The sequence below is a fragment of the Loxodonta africana genome, chromosome 2, assembly GCF_030014295.1.
Source record: "Loxodonta africana isolate mLoxAfr1 chromosome 2, mLoxAfr1.hap2, whole genome shotgun sequence".
Classification (NCBI taxonomy): Eukaryota; Metazoa; Chordata; class Mammalia; order Proboscidea; family Elephantidae; genus Loxodonta; species Loxodonta africana.
In genome coordinates this window covers 50,646,393-50,660,839 of record NC_087343.1, presented here as the reverse complement: position 1 = coordinate 50,660,839, position 14,447 = coordinate 50,646,393, and the positions used below count along the sequence as shown (strand labels likewise).

The 14,447-nt window shown below is 37.6% G+C and overlaps 1 protein-coding gene across 1 annotated transcript in view; it reads left to right on the top strand.

The window, feature by feature from the left end:
* Window positions 1–13,815, top strand: part of FGF10 (fibroblast growth factor 10) — a 98,379-nt gene extending 84,564 nt beyond the window's left edge. Inside the window, exons 2-3 of the mRNA XM_003408021.4 lie at window positions 10,832–10,935; window positions 12,847–13,815. Of these exons, the coding sequence (XP_003408069.1) occupies window positions 10,832–10,935; window positions 12,847–13,044 (302 nt within the window). The 3' untranslated portion in view covers window positions 13,045–13,815. The remainder of the gene's footprint in view (window positions 1–10,831; window positions 10,936–12,846) is intronic.
* Window positions 13,816–14,447: the final 632 nt, after the last annotated feature.

The following is a 14,447-nucleotide window of genomic DNA, read 5'->3' as shown; positions in this document are numbered from 1 at the left end:
TTGGACAATCTTTATTCGGTAAGGGCATAAATAATGGATCTCTTCCAAACAGCTGGGCAGGTAGCTGACTTCCAAATTTTTCGTATAATCAAGTGAGCACCTGAAGCACTCATCTGTTTGTTGAACATCTCATTTGGCATTCCGCCAATTCCTGGAGCCCTGTTTTTTTGCCAATACTTTCAGGGCAGCTTAGACTTCTTTCTTTAGTACCATGGGTTCTTGATCACATGCTACCTCCTGAAATGGGTGGACATCCAATTCTTTTTGGTGCAGTGACTCTGTGTGTTCCTTCCATCTTCTTTTGATGCTCCCTGTGTCACTGAATATTTTCCCTGTTGTTGTTGTTGTTAGGTGCCGTTTAGTCAGTTCTGACTCATAGTGACCCCATGCACAACAGAATGAAACACTCTCCAGTCCTTCCAATCATTGTTATGCTTGAGCTTACTGTTGCAGCCACTGTGTCAATCTACCTCATTGAGGGTCTTCCTCTTTTCCGCTGACCCTGTGCTTTGCCAAGCATGATGTCCTTCTCCAGGGACTGATCCCTCCTAACAACATGTCTAAAGAATGTAAGACACAGTCTTGCCATCCTTGCTTGTAAGGAGCATTCTGGTTGTACTTCTTCTAAGACAGATTTGTTCATTCTTTTGGCAGTCCATGGTATATTCAATGTTCTTCACCAACACCACCATTCAAAGGTGTCAGTTCTTCGGTCTTCCTTATTCATTGTCCAGCTTTCACATTAGAGAGGTCCTTTGCAGCAGATTTACCCAACGCAATGCGTCTTTTGATTTCTTGACTGCTGTTTCCATGGCTGTTGATTGTGGATCAAAGTAAAATGAAATCCTTGACAACTTCAATCTTTTCTCCGTTTATCATGATGTTGCTTATTGGTCCATTTGTGAAGATTTTTATTTCCTTTATGTTGAGTTGCAATCCATACTGAAGGCTGTGGTCTTTGGCCTTCATCAGTAAGTGCTTCAAGTCCTCTTCACTTTCAGCAAGCAAAGTTGTGTCATCTGCATAATGCAGGTTGTTAATGAGTCTTCCTCCAATCCTGATGCCCTATTCTTCTTCATGTAATCCAGCTTCTCGTATTATTTGCTCAGCATACAGATTGAATAGGCATGGTAAAAAATACAACTCTGATGCACACCTTTCCTGACTTTAATCCAATCAGTAACCCCTTGTTCTATCCGAACAACTGCTTCTTGATCTATGTAAAGGTTCCTCACGAGCACAATTCAGTGTTCTGGAATTCCTGTTCTTCACAATGTTATCCATAATTTCTTATGATTCACACAGTCGAATGCCTTTGCATAGTCAATAAAACGCAGGTAAACATCCTTCTGGTATTCTCTGCTTTAGTCAGGATCCAACTGATGTCAACAATGATATCCCTGGTTCCACATCCTCTTCTGAAACCGGCCTGAATTTCTGGCAGTTCCCTGTCGATATACTGCTGCAACTGTTTTTGAATGATCTTCAGCAAAATTTTGCTTGCTTGTGATATTAATGATATTGTTCTATAATTTCCACATTTGGTTGGGTCACTTTTCTTGGGAATAGGCATAAAAATGGATCTCTTCCAGTCAGTTGGCCAGGGAGCTGTCTTCCACATTTCTTGGCATAGATGAGTGAGCACCTCCAGCACTGCATCCATTTTGTTGAAACATCTCAATTGATATTCCATCAATTCCTGGAGCCCTGTTTTTTGCCAATGCCTTCAGAGCAGCTCGGACTTCTTCCTTCAATACCATTGGTCCCTGATCATATGCTGCCTCTTGAAATGGTTGAACATCAACTAATTCTTTTTGGTATAATGACTCTGTGTATTCCTTCCATCTTCTTTTGATGCTTTCTGTGTCATTTAATATTTTCCCCATAGAATCCCTTCACTATTGCAACTCGATGCTTGAATTTTTTCTTCAGTTCTTTCAGCTTGAGAAACGCTGAGCGTGTTCTTCCCTTTTGGTTTTCCATCTCCAGCTCTTTGCACATTTTATTATAATACTCTGTCTTCTCAAACTGCCCTTTGAAATCTTCTGTTCATTTCTTGTATTTCATCATTTCTCCCCTTCACTTTAGCTATTTGAAGTTCAGGAACAATTTTCAGAGTCTCTCCTGATATCCATTTTGGTCTTTTCTTTCTTTCCTGTCTTTTTAATGAACTCTTGCTTTCTTCATGTATGATGTCCTTGATGTCATTCCACAGCTTGTCTAGGCTTCAGTTATTAGTGTTCAGCCCGTCAAATCTATTATTGAGATAAAGGTCTCCTAAATTTTGGTGGGATATACTCAAGGCTGTACTTTGGCTCTTGTGGACTTATTCTAGTTTTCTTCTGCTTCAGCTTGAACTTGCATATGAGCAATTGACGGTCTGTTCCACCATTGGCCCTGGCCTTGTTCTGACAGATGGTATTGAGCTTTTCCATAGTCTTCTTTGCACAGATGTAATCAATTTAATTCCTGTGTATTCCATCTGGCAAGGTTCCCGTGTATAGTCGCTGTTTATGTTGTTAAAAAAAGGTATCTGCAGTGAAGAAGTCTTGTTCTTGCATCGTTTCTATCGCCAAGGGCATGTTTTCCAACTTTGTTCCTTCTTTGTTTCCAACTTTTGGTTTCTGATCACCAGTAATTATCCATGAATCCTGATTGCATGGTTGATCAATTTTAGACTGCAGAAGTTGGTAAAAACCTTCAATTTCTTCATCTTTGGCCTTAGCGGTTATTGCATAAATTTGAATAATGGTCTTATTAACTGGTCTTCCTTGTAGGTGTATGGATATTATCCTATCACTGAGAGTGTTGTACTTCAGAATAGATCTTGAAATGTTCTTTTTGACAATTAATGCAACACCGTTTCTCTTCAAGTTGTCCTTCCTGGCATAGTAGACCGTATGACCAATACCAGTCCATTTCAGCTAAGAATGCCTAGGATGTTGATGTTTATGCGTTCCATTTCGTTTTTGATGATTTTCAATTTTCCTAGATTCATGCTTTGTACATTTCACGTTATGATTATTAATGGATGTTTGCAGCTGTTTCTTCTCATTTCGAGCCATGCCACATTAGCAAAGTGAAGGTCCCAAAAGCTTGACTCCATTCACATCATTAAGGTCAACCGTACTTTGAGGAGGCAGCTCTTCCTCCGTCGTACTGTGAGTGCCTTCAAACCTGAGGGGCTCATCTTCCGGCACTATATCAGAAAATGTTCTACTGCTATTCATAAAGTTTTTAGTGGTTATTTCTTTCCAGAAGTGGACTGCTAGGTCCTTCTTCCTAGTCTGTCTTAGTCTGGAAGCTCAGCTGAAACCTGCCTGCCATGTGTGGTCCTGCTGGTATCTGAATAATGGTGGTACAGTTTCCGGCTTTACAGCAACACACAAGCCCCCACAATACGACAAACTGACAGACATGTGGGGGAAAAATACTGTAGGTAATATAAAAACTAATTAATATTGCATATGGTGTTGTTTGTTTTTCCAAATACTCTGAACATACAGCAATTAGCTGTCTTTTGACATTGTTTCAAGTCATTTAAGCTAGAGTGTAGATGCAGTCTTTTAAATTGCTGAGTTGGCCAAATTTGCATTCCCAAACAGATCTAAAGCATGCGGGTCGGATAACCTGAAACATACTAACATAGCTCTGTTGCTCTTCAGCTAGGTCCATTCCTTTACCAGTCTTCGGAAACCCCTTCTCTTCTTCCTTTTTCATGTCCTACTTGTGGACAATTTTGCTGGGCACATGCCACCCAGGAATTTAGTCAGAATTTTCTACTCCATAATCTCTGTAAGAATTTTTTTAATGTATCTTTTGAGTTATAAGTTAATTCAGTTCTGTTTCATATTTAAAGAGTAGTAAAAATAAAAAAACTATGGCACTAGTTTTTTATTTTTTTTTAAAACATTGTAGTTATTTAAAATATTTCTATTTATTAACCTGGAAATTATTTAGATATTGACAATTGCTGTATATTTTCTGGATAGGATCACACAGACCTAGAATCGAAGCATTTTACTGTGAAGGATCAGGAGTGGAATCATGTGTTAAACAAATTTAAGGGTGTAAATGAACTATCTGCTGAAATAACAATTGCTATATACTTTTTCCAACATCACTTAATATAATCAGCTCAATTTTTTGCAAATTATCTGATAATTATGAGTTTTAAGACACAGAAACAAATTACTCCTTTTTTTTTTTTTGCCTTGGACATAAAACTACCCATATTTTTATGCTTCTCCCAGAATACTAACATTTATTTATGTAGATTCACTTGTCTGAAAGTCCTTACTCTCTGTAGTACGGCTGAGAACCTGTCAAAAAGAGATGCTTGGGTTCGTACACAAAAGCTCATGCTTCTTACTCAAAAAAGAACACTGCCAACCATTGCTTGTATTTTTGACTCAGTTCTAACAATCCATTATGTATTAATTTATTAGTTTGTGTTAACCTAGGTACTCAGGAGATCCTGGTGGCAATCTGCTTTCACAGCAGAGGGAGCCATCAAAGTTAATGCTGATGCCTCTGAGTCCTCAAGAAAATAACAAATTTTACTTAGCCATTTCTATAAATAAAATCAAGGAAATGGTGAACTTAAGGATTTACATGCCAAGTTTCTTTTTATTCCTCACAAAATTTGGGCGCTGTATAACTTTAATTATCTGGAATATGAATCTACATGGAAGTCAATCCCTTTGTGTTGACTAAATGGTATGATGCTATAAAATTCTTTGGAAATCTATCAAATGTTTACTGGAAAGTGAGAGACAGTGTTCAAAACTATCTTTATCATTGCCTTTGTTATTTTGCCATAGTCAACTTTATCCAGTGAAGCCTGATGAAAGGGATGAGAACGAGTTTAGGGTTCAAACACCAAACCTACAATACTGTAGTGGGTATACCTTTAGCAATTTACCTAATTTCTCCCAGGCTCAGTATCAGCATTTATAGAATGTAATCCTAACCTTGGAAACCCTGGCGGCGTAGTGGCTAAGAGCTGCGGCTGCTAACCAAAGGGTCGGCAGTTGAGTCCACCAGGTGCTCCTTGGAAACTCTATGGGGCAGTTCTAGCCTGTCCTATAGGGTCACTATGAGTCAGAATCTGTTCAACAGCAGGTTTTTTTTTTAATCCTAACCTTGTACATTTTGTGAAGATATAATAAATTATGAAGTGAGACATGAAAGTGTCTGACACATGAGAGTCACCCTGTATTAGTTTCTGATTTTTTGTGCTATTTGCTTTCTTTAAATTCAATCTACCCCAAATCACATTTTTCTTAACCAAGAATGTTGCCTTGATCAAAGACCTCGTACCCTAAATAGGTTTTCCGATCCATGTTCCAGGCCTCTTTTCTCACAATCTTAATAATGAATGGTTGCAATCATACATGTGTTATTTAGAATTTTTTTTTAAGTTTCAGATTTATAGTAATTGACCCCAAATTAATATCAAGTGTTTACATTTTGAAACCCATTGACTTTTCATTTGAAACAAGTGATCTTTTGACTTTTACTTTCATCCTCATTTTATTTGGACGTGGAATTATTAATTCATGTCAAAGTTTGGCAAGTATGATTGTATTGTTGAAAGAAAAAACGTCTATATTTAATGTATACCCACTTTGCCTTTACTTAGCCAGTCCTTTAAATGACCATTCATTGGTTCATTTATTCGTTTATTAAATACATATTAAACACCTATTATGGTCAGGCAATGTTGTAGTTTAAAAAAAAAAAGATTATCTCAAGCATTTACTAAAACCACTGTGAATGCTATTTATTTGTTTATTTATTTTTGAGGCGCACACAGAATTAAGGAAATAAGACCCACATAAATTCTGAGCCAAAGACCAGATTTGGAGCCATTTAACCCCACGCTATTGGGTATGGCCACACAATACCTGAGATACATAGTGTAAATGTGATAAAATCCCCAAGAAGCTCTATAGGTTTTCTATTTGAAGATATAATAAATCAATCTGGGACACTTGACAACAATTTATGAAAGAGAGAGAGTGAAAAAGAGGGAGAGGTTTAGTATTAGACAGATAGGTATTTGTGTACTGCATTATACTAATCATGACATAAGGTTCCTAGGTGGCACAAAGGTTTGCATTTGACAGCTAACCTAAAGGTTGGTGGTTCCAACCCACCCAACAGTACCGTGGAAGATAGGTCTGGAGATCTGCTTCATTAAGATTACAGCCAAGAAAACCCTGTGGAGAAGTTCTACACTGTAATGCGGTCACCATGAGTTGGAATTAACTCACTGGCAACTAACAGCAACAACCATGATATATTTCTCCACGTTGACTAAAACTATCAAGCTGTATAGCATTATAATCCATTTTGAGTTAAAATGTTTAGGGGAAAATAGCAGACGTGCCTAATTCTGAATTCATGAGGCTCTGACATTTATTGGGCTGCTTCCAAGTTCCACAATGATTTTTTTTTTTTGAAAAGTACATTCCTCACCAGGAAAACACCACTGCTACAGTGAAGCAGAGCCCCTTGTTTTAGCTAGAGTGACCAGCACAAAGTGCCACTGAGGTGGGGGTAGGGGGAGACAACTCGTGACCCAAGAACATACTGAGGTCTTTACTGAGCTCTTTCTCTCACTCCATACCTTTCTTCACTCACACACTTTCTTTCCTTGGAATGTTCACCTCGCCTCTCCAAATCCCTGACCTATTACAGTCTCATCCCTGAAAGGTCTACCTCAAACACCAACTATCTTCTTCAGGGAGACTTCTTTACTATTTGAAGGCATGGCATCAAATTCTCTCTCTCATGTAACTCTTAGTGTATTCTCTTTGTATTTTAATTATTTGTGTTTTTAGAAGCCCTTAGAGGCTTTATCGTACCCAGTTTTAAAAGTACTTGAGGGCAAGGACTGTGTCTTGTTTACCTTTACATCCTTCATAGTGTGAGCTAACTTTTTATTTTGAGGTCTTTGTAGATTCACATAAGGTTGTAAGAAATAGGGAAAATCCAATCTGTCCTTCACCCAGTTTTCCCCAACAGTAACATCTTGCATAACTATAATACACTATCACAAACAGGAAGTTGGCATTGATACAATTCACTAACCTTATTCAGATTCTGTGCAATTTCATCACATGTGTAGATTTCTATGACCACCACCACCACATTAAAACAGCACTTTTTTTTATCCTGAGGACAATTTTAAAGAAGCCATTTTAGCCTTGAAGCTTAAATGCAGAAGACCACATGCTGGTTTAATTGTTACTTAAAACCTGTTGCTGTTAAGAGAATTCACCTGACTGGATTAATTCATTTGTTTTCCTTAAAATCAACTTGAATGAGATTTTTAGAAAAATTTCAGTCCTAATGGGAGGACTCTCAATCCAATTAAATTTATATCTCATCTACAAAGGTTGGACCCCAGGAGACTATCTTTCAAATGTATTTAATTTTGCATCAAAATGTACATTAACAGAACTACAACTGTTACTAATCTAACAACTCCCAAACTAAATTCTGGCACTCCCTTCCAAAAATACTTTTATCGGAAAACCTGAGTATCCTTACCAAAGAGCGGAGAGAACTGGAAAGATCTAGTTGTTCCCCTCCCCCTTTAATTTTATTGTACTTTAGGTGAAAGTTTACAGCACAAATTAGTTTCTCATTTGAAAATTTATGCACAAACTGTTTTGTGACATTGATTACAATCTCCACAATATGTCAGTACTCTCCCCCTTTCCCTTTACAACCTGGGTTCTCCAAGTCTATTAGCTTTCTGCTTTTGTCATCTTGTCTTGCTTTTGGGCAGGCATTGCTCATTTGATCTCATGTGCTTGATTGAACAAAAAAGTATGTTCCTCATGTGTGCTATTGTTTTATAGGCCTGTCTAATCTTTGGCTGCAAGGTAGACTTTGGAGTGGCTTCAGTTCTGAGTTAGCAGTGTGTCTGGGGACCAAAGTCTCGGGGATTCCTGCAGTCTCTGTCAGACCAATAAGTGGTCTCTTTATTTTTTTTTGTAAATTTGAGTTTCATTCTACATTTCTCTCCAGTTCTGTCCAGAACTCTCTAGTGTGATCCCTGTCAGAGCAGTCGGTGGTAGTAGCCAGGCACTATCTATTTCTTCTGGGCTCAGGGTGGTGTTGGCTGTGGTTCATGTGGTCCATTAGTCCTTTGGACTAATATTTTCCTTGTGTCTTTGGTTTTCTTCAGTTTCCTTTGCTCCGGACCTGATGGGACCAATAAATGTACCTTAGATGGCCTCTTACAAGCTTTTAAGACCGCAGATGGTACTCACCAGAAGTACGATGTAGAGCCATATTCTTTATGAACTATGTTATGCCAGTTGACCTAGATTTTCCCTGAGACCATGCTCCCCAGCCCTCAGCCCCTGTAACTCAGTCCCTCAAGGTGTTTGGATGCGTCTAGGAAATTTCTGTAACTTTGCCTCAGTGATGTTGTGCTGACTTTCCCTATATTGTGTGCAGAGAGATCCTTTATGAAAAATACAGACATCTTCCATACTTCAGTCCCTCAAAAAGCCACTCTCACATTCATAGATGTTTATAATAAATGCAGTCATTGTCCATACCCATAGGATTATCAAATTGTACCTTACTGATATATGGAACGCCTACTGCTGTTGTGTTGATTCCGACTCATAGAAACCCTATAGGACAGAATAGAACTGCCCCATAGGATTTCCAAGGTGGATTGGAACTGCCTACCGTTTGGTTAACAGCCAGGCTCTTAACCACTGCACCACCAGGGCTCCTCAGAATGCTAAAGGACCCTATTAAATCACCTAGATCATGCCACTTTCTATTTTAAACTAGTAATAAACCTTTTCAGCCTAGCCATAACTGGTTGAGAAGAGGAGGAAATGGCTAAAAGATTAATTGATTATTTTAATATTGAGCTGTTTTGGGGGGAAAAGCAGAAAGAAACTCAGGGGCACCCAAGCTAAATATGAACTCTCATGTGAAGAGCAGTCTCAGAAATAATCAGCCAAGGATTTGGTAATACTTCTACTACATTTTCTTTTTGTCAACTCAGTCTGTTACTATAACTTAACCCTACTGCTTCATGTTTACCATCAAAAGACTTGGTTTGTTCTTTGCTAAAATTATCCTTCATTCCTCTTCATTCTCACAATTTCTGGTTGTAAAAGCGTACAATATGGGACATCTTGCAAATTACTAACAGTACTTAATTGCTTCTTAAGCAGGCAAAGTAAACAACAGTCTAAATATTTCACTCCAGATTTTTACATCCTGCCCTGCTCTTTATTGTCTGCTTGTCACTTAAAGCATATTAGATTTTCCTTCACTAAGACTCAGATATTATCCTCTGTGAAATGACAACATTCTTGGAATAGCACATTAAATAGTTAAAAACTATTATGTTGTTGAGTCATTTTGTCAAGTGGTTTCCAACAGGATTCACTTGTGCGAATGGGAAAGAAGGAGGATATTTGATGGAAAGACAAAATAGTGAAGCTGAAAGTCAGGAGCTTAGGTGTTGAGTCTATCATGACCCAACTATGTCACTTTATTGCATTGTGTGAGAAATATATAGCCTTGGTATGTTCAATTTTGATACAATAGCCACAAATAGGGCTCAAACATATCAAAGATCATGAAGATAGTGCAGGACCAGGCAGCATTTTGTTCTGTTATATATAAGGTCACCATCAGTCAGAGCTGACTCACCAACAACTCAACAATAATAACATCCAAGATCTAGAACTCTTTGGAGGAAAACTTCCCCCTAATAATAATAATAATTAAGATTCTGACTCATAGCCACCCTACAGGACAGAGTAGAACTGCTCCACAGAGTTAAGGAGGCACTAAGCTCTTGGCATGTTCTAGTCGGTTTGTGTATACTATCTCATGTAATCCACAACACCACTATGAGGGCCATTCACCAATAAATGCACAGCTAGGATTCAAACTCAGATACTCCGGTGTCAGAGGCCACAGGATAACCACAATACTGTTTCTCTGCCCTGAGTTAGCTTATAAAATAAGTAGTTTTAGTTCCTGTGGCCTTCTTAACCTAAAATGAGTGGGCACTTTGAGTAGAAAGTCAAAGGCCTTCTCTGTAGCTACCTACAAACCTTTCAGAGAAAAATCATTTTTAGATGCACAGTCAAGACTTGTATACAAAGGTAAAAAGTCTTTTGTCTATTAGTTGCTAATTCCCTGAGTTTTCCAGTCTTTCTAAGAAAATAATAACCCTAATGGATTTTTCCCCAACTCAGAGTAGTGATTCTGCTATTTTAAGGACAGTGTGGATACTGAGATTAGTCTTTCTGTATCTCAGAATGTCAACACATTTGCCAAAAATGAATTTATCAGCTAAATGCAGCCAAGAGATTTAGTTTATCTAAGTGTCTTACAAAAAAGAAATAGTTTACCACTGTTTTTGCAGATTGAGGTAAATCTGACATATTATTGACATATGCTGTAGATTTAATTTAATGCCATGGTACAGATGTGTGCTCTGATAAGTTTTGTGAAATCTAGGTTAAGATGAGTAGAGTTGTTTCAGTATTTATGGGGTTGAAAATGCAGAGTTAGCAAAGGAAGCATTTTAATTAAAACAATATTTTCCCATATATGCTCAGAGTAAAATGGAGGAGAATTCTAGTAAGCCTTGCAACTTATTTCCATATTTTGCTGGGGTTTTAGGCACACTGAAAGAGTTTTTGTCTTCAATGTTTTTAGTCTTTTGTTTTTAGCACCATCAAAAAATAAACTCAATAGTTTCTTTTTTTTCCTTTTAATGAAATTATATGGCTTTTCAAGTTCAGCCTTTTAAATTTTTATATTTTAGGTATCCTGGAGATAACATCAGTGGAAATTGGAGTTGTTGCTGTCAAAGCCATTAACAGCAACTATTATTTAGCCATGAACAAGAAGGGGAAACTCTATGGCTCAGTAAGTATGCTGCTTTTGTTTTGAAAGTACACTGCAGTAAATCATTACCACAGTTTTAGAATGTTTCCTCCAGACATTGAATAGCTTTGTTATCATTCTATTGCTAGTAAATAGAACCTCAATGGGCTGGTCACCAGCGTTTCAAGGGCTGGCAAAGCAGCTCTCCTAACTCTATAATCTCCTCTGTTATTCACCCATTAGTCTACCACACAGGCTGCTGCTGGCATTCGACAGTGAATGTTCTGAACTTCTAACCAGTCAGACTCTCACGGAAGCATCTGGTCAGATTGGCAGGAGAGCTGCAGACAACTTGGAGGAGAATCATTACAAACAAAGATCATGAATTGAGTAGAAAACCATATAAAATGTGTGTGTTACAGCTGAAGATAAAGCACGGGCTCAGATGTTTTCTATTCCGTTCAAGTCTGAATTGGGGGATCAAAAGAAATTCATTTTGTAGGGTGACAATAGTGATTAATTCAAATTATACTTGAACATCATCTGGATGTGTAAATGTCATTCCTTGCAATAGGGCTTTTATGGTGCCTGGAATCCAACCAGTGTATCCATCCTAGCTGTTCATAGCAGGTGGGGTTAAGTATTTCAACTATCACCTCTGCAACTTTGGATCAAATTCATTTAGACCAATTTCCTTAGATTAAGATCTCATTTAAAATTGTAAATGATTGTTTTAGAATTAATAGTAATCGTAATTATAGTTAAATTGTAAACAGAACAACAATTTATCATGTTCAGGTTTTTTAATGAAATAGATCGATCAGTTATAACCAACATCTACTATGTGCAAGACACTGACCTATCAAAGAAGTATAAGGCAGAAATGGGCCTTGGCTTCATTTGCAATATATTTAGGGAAAAAAAATGAATCAATGTGAAATAATCACAAAACAATTGATTGTTAAATGTAAGGAAGGAACAGAAGTAGTATAGCAATCCTATGTTAAAGTTAAGAACTAAGCTTCAATCTCTTAATTATCGCTTGAATGATGTTGGAGATAGCTCCTTTTATAAAGTTAATGTGGCTGTATTTCATTGTACCAGTACCAGAGTGATATCAAGGGGATGTCAACCAAGTTTAAGGAATTTTTCTGGATTCCATTCCAACAGAGTACGTAAAATTCATGTATAAATAAACATCATCTAAAAAAATTTTAACTACATTTTTGGGAGGGCATATAACAATATCTATGGCCAAGAATTAAAACCTGTGAAGCAGACCTCTTAACTAATCTTGGTTTTTTTTCTCACCAGATCATGCAACATTTTTACAATTTTCATGGGAGCAAAAAGTAATACCTCTTCTGAATGTGTAAATAACATACTTCATTGGTTAGGATAAGGATGATTGCAGTGGCCGCCTATAGCAGCGGTTCTCAAACTTGCATATGTATCAGAATCACAGGGGAGGGCTTATTAAAACACAGATTAATGGGACCCACCCCCAGATTTCTGGATTTAGTAAATCTGGTAGAGTCTGAGAATTTGTATTGCTAACAGTTCCAGGTATTGCTGATACTGTTGGTCCAGGGACCACAATTTGGGAACCACTGGTCTAGATATAAAACAACTCTGCATTTTACTCATTTCAGATCCATTTATAATTGAGGAGTCAGGCATACTTTGAGTTGATCATCTCAGGGTAAATGCTTTATGGGCGGGGGTCAGAAGAATTTTAGTCAAATTTCTCAATTATTCGTGGCTCCACTAATGAGTCTAGAAGAGTAACTGAGCTTTTCAAAAAGGGTTTCCATTTCAGGGTTCACATCAAAATCTCTCTTGAGGTAATCACAAACAAAACCAATGAACTGGCATTCTTTAGATGGTTTGTGTCAAATGGATAGTATCAAGTATCGTCATTCTAGGAATAAAGATTATGCTTTTCTTTTGCAGAAAGAATTTAACACTGACTGTAAGCTGAAGGAGAGAATAGAGGAAAATGGATACAATACCTATGCATCCTTTAATTGGCAACATAACGGGAGGCAAATGTATGTGGCACTGAATGGCAAAGGAGCTCCAAGGAGAGGACAGAGAACACGAAGGAAAAACACCTCAGCCCACTTTCTTCCAATGGTGGTACACTCGTAGAAGAAGGCAATGCTTATGGATGCAGTAGAACCAAAGGCTGTTTTGTCAGGAATAGTTGGTAATCTTCATGAAGACAGTAGCTCAAAAGGCAAAGACACGATGCAGATGTCTGTGCACCTGAAGGAAATGAAGCCTTTGAAGGTTTTTGTACTCATGGCTGGCATACGCTGTTCTTTTAATTAGTTCCGTGTCATGCCTTATAATCACGATATAGGCAGATTAAATGGAATGAAAGTGATTTTCAAGCAAACAACGTTGTGGCTGGGTTTTTTGTTTAGTTCTTGTTTTTGTTTTTTAACCTCTGAGATAGAACTTTAAGGATACGGGACAGTCAGTTGAATGATCTTCGGGGAAGTTATTTATGGAATAGGAACTCATATCAAAGACTTTCAGTGCTCATTCAAGCCTAATGACTCAATGAGTAGAAAGACACGCAAGCATTTACTGGAAAGCACTTGGGTCATATCACATGCACCGCCAAAGAAGTTTTGGGTGTGGTGTCATGGAAGAATTGGATAGGATTAAGAAATATAAACATGTTAGTGTAAAACTGTTCTAACAAAACAAATAGTATGGTATGCTTGTGCATTCTGTCTTCATTCCTTTCTATTTCTTTCTAAGTTATTTATTTAATAGGATGTTAAATATCTTTTGGGGTTTTAAAGAGTCTCCTCAGCAGCTGCCCTCTGATTTTACCTTTCCTTTTTCTTCAGCACACCACATGCATATTCATGACAAAATGTTTTTAAAACTTGGCAAACACTTCAAGAATAAGAGAAGAGATTAGGGGAGCAGAAGTATGAGGGCCTTATGTGCTCTCTGTTGAATTAATTTACACTTCTGCAAGAAAACCCGTCAACGATAAATATGGCAGTGCTGCCACGTGGCTTGAGCAAGATGTGTCTGCCATCATTTAAAAACATAACATACCCCTGAGGCTTCCTTTCCAAGAAATAGATCTAGAAGTCCAAATTCTTCTCTTGGCGATATATCAGTGGATCTCTACGAATATACTAAAAGAAGGAAAATTAACTGTTAAAAGCATTCTAGTAGCCGAGCCTCATTATTTACTAATGATGTTTTGCCATATGTCATGGTAATAAATTATGAAGAGGCTGTCTGCATACATAAAAACCCTTTGTAAGTCCCACATAATGCATCTGCCCCAAAGGAACTATCAAGGAATTTGGTACAAAGTGCAACTCTCCCACAGGCTTAAACTGAGCAAATATATCTTGGTATATGTGTAACCATATACTGAAACCTGTTCAAGGTATATGATCTAGTCTTTACAAAACCAAATAAAACTTATTTTCTGTAAATTTAAAGACCTTTGGAAGGTTCCGTAATGTAATCATATCGAGATTCATTTTGTTAGAGCAGGTAAATAGAAAACAGTACAT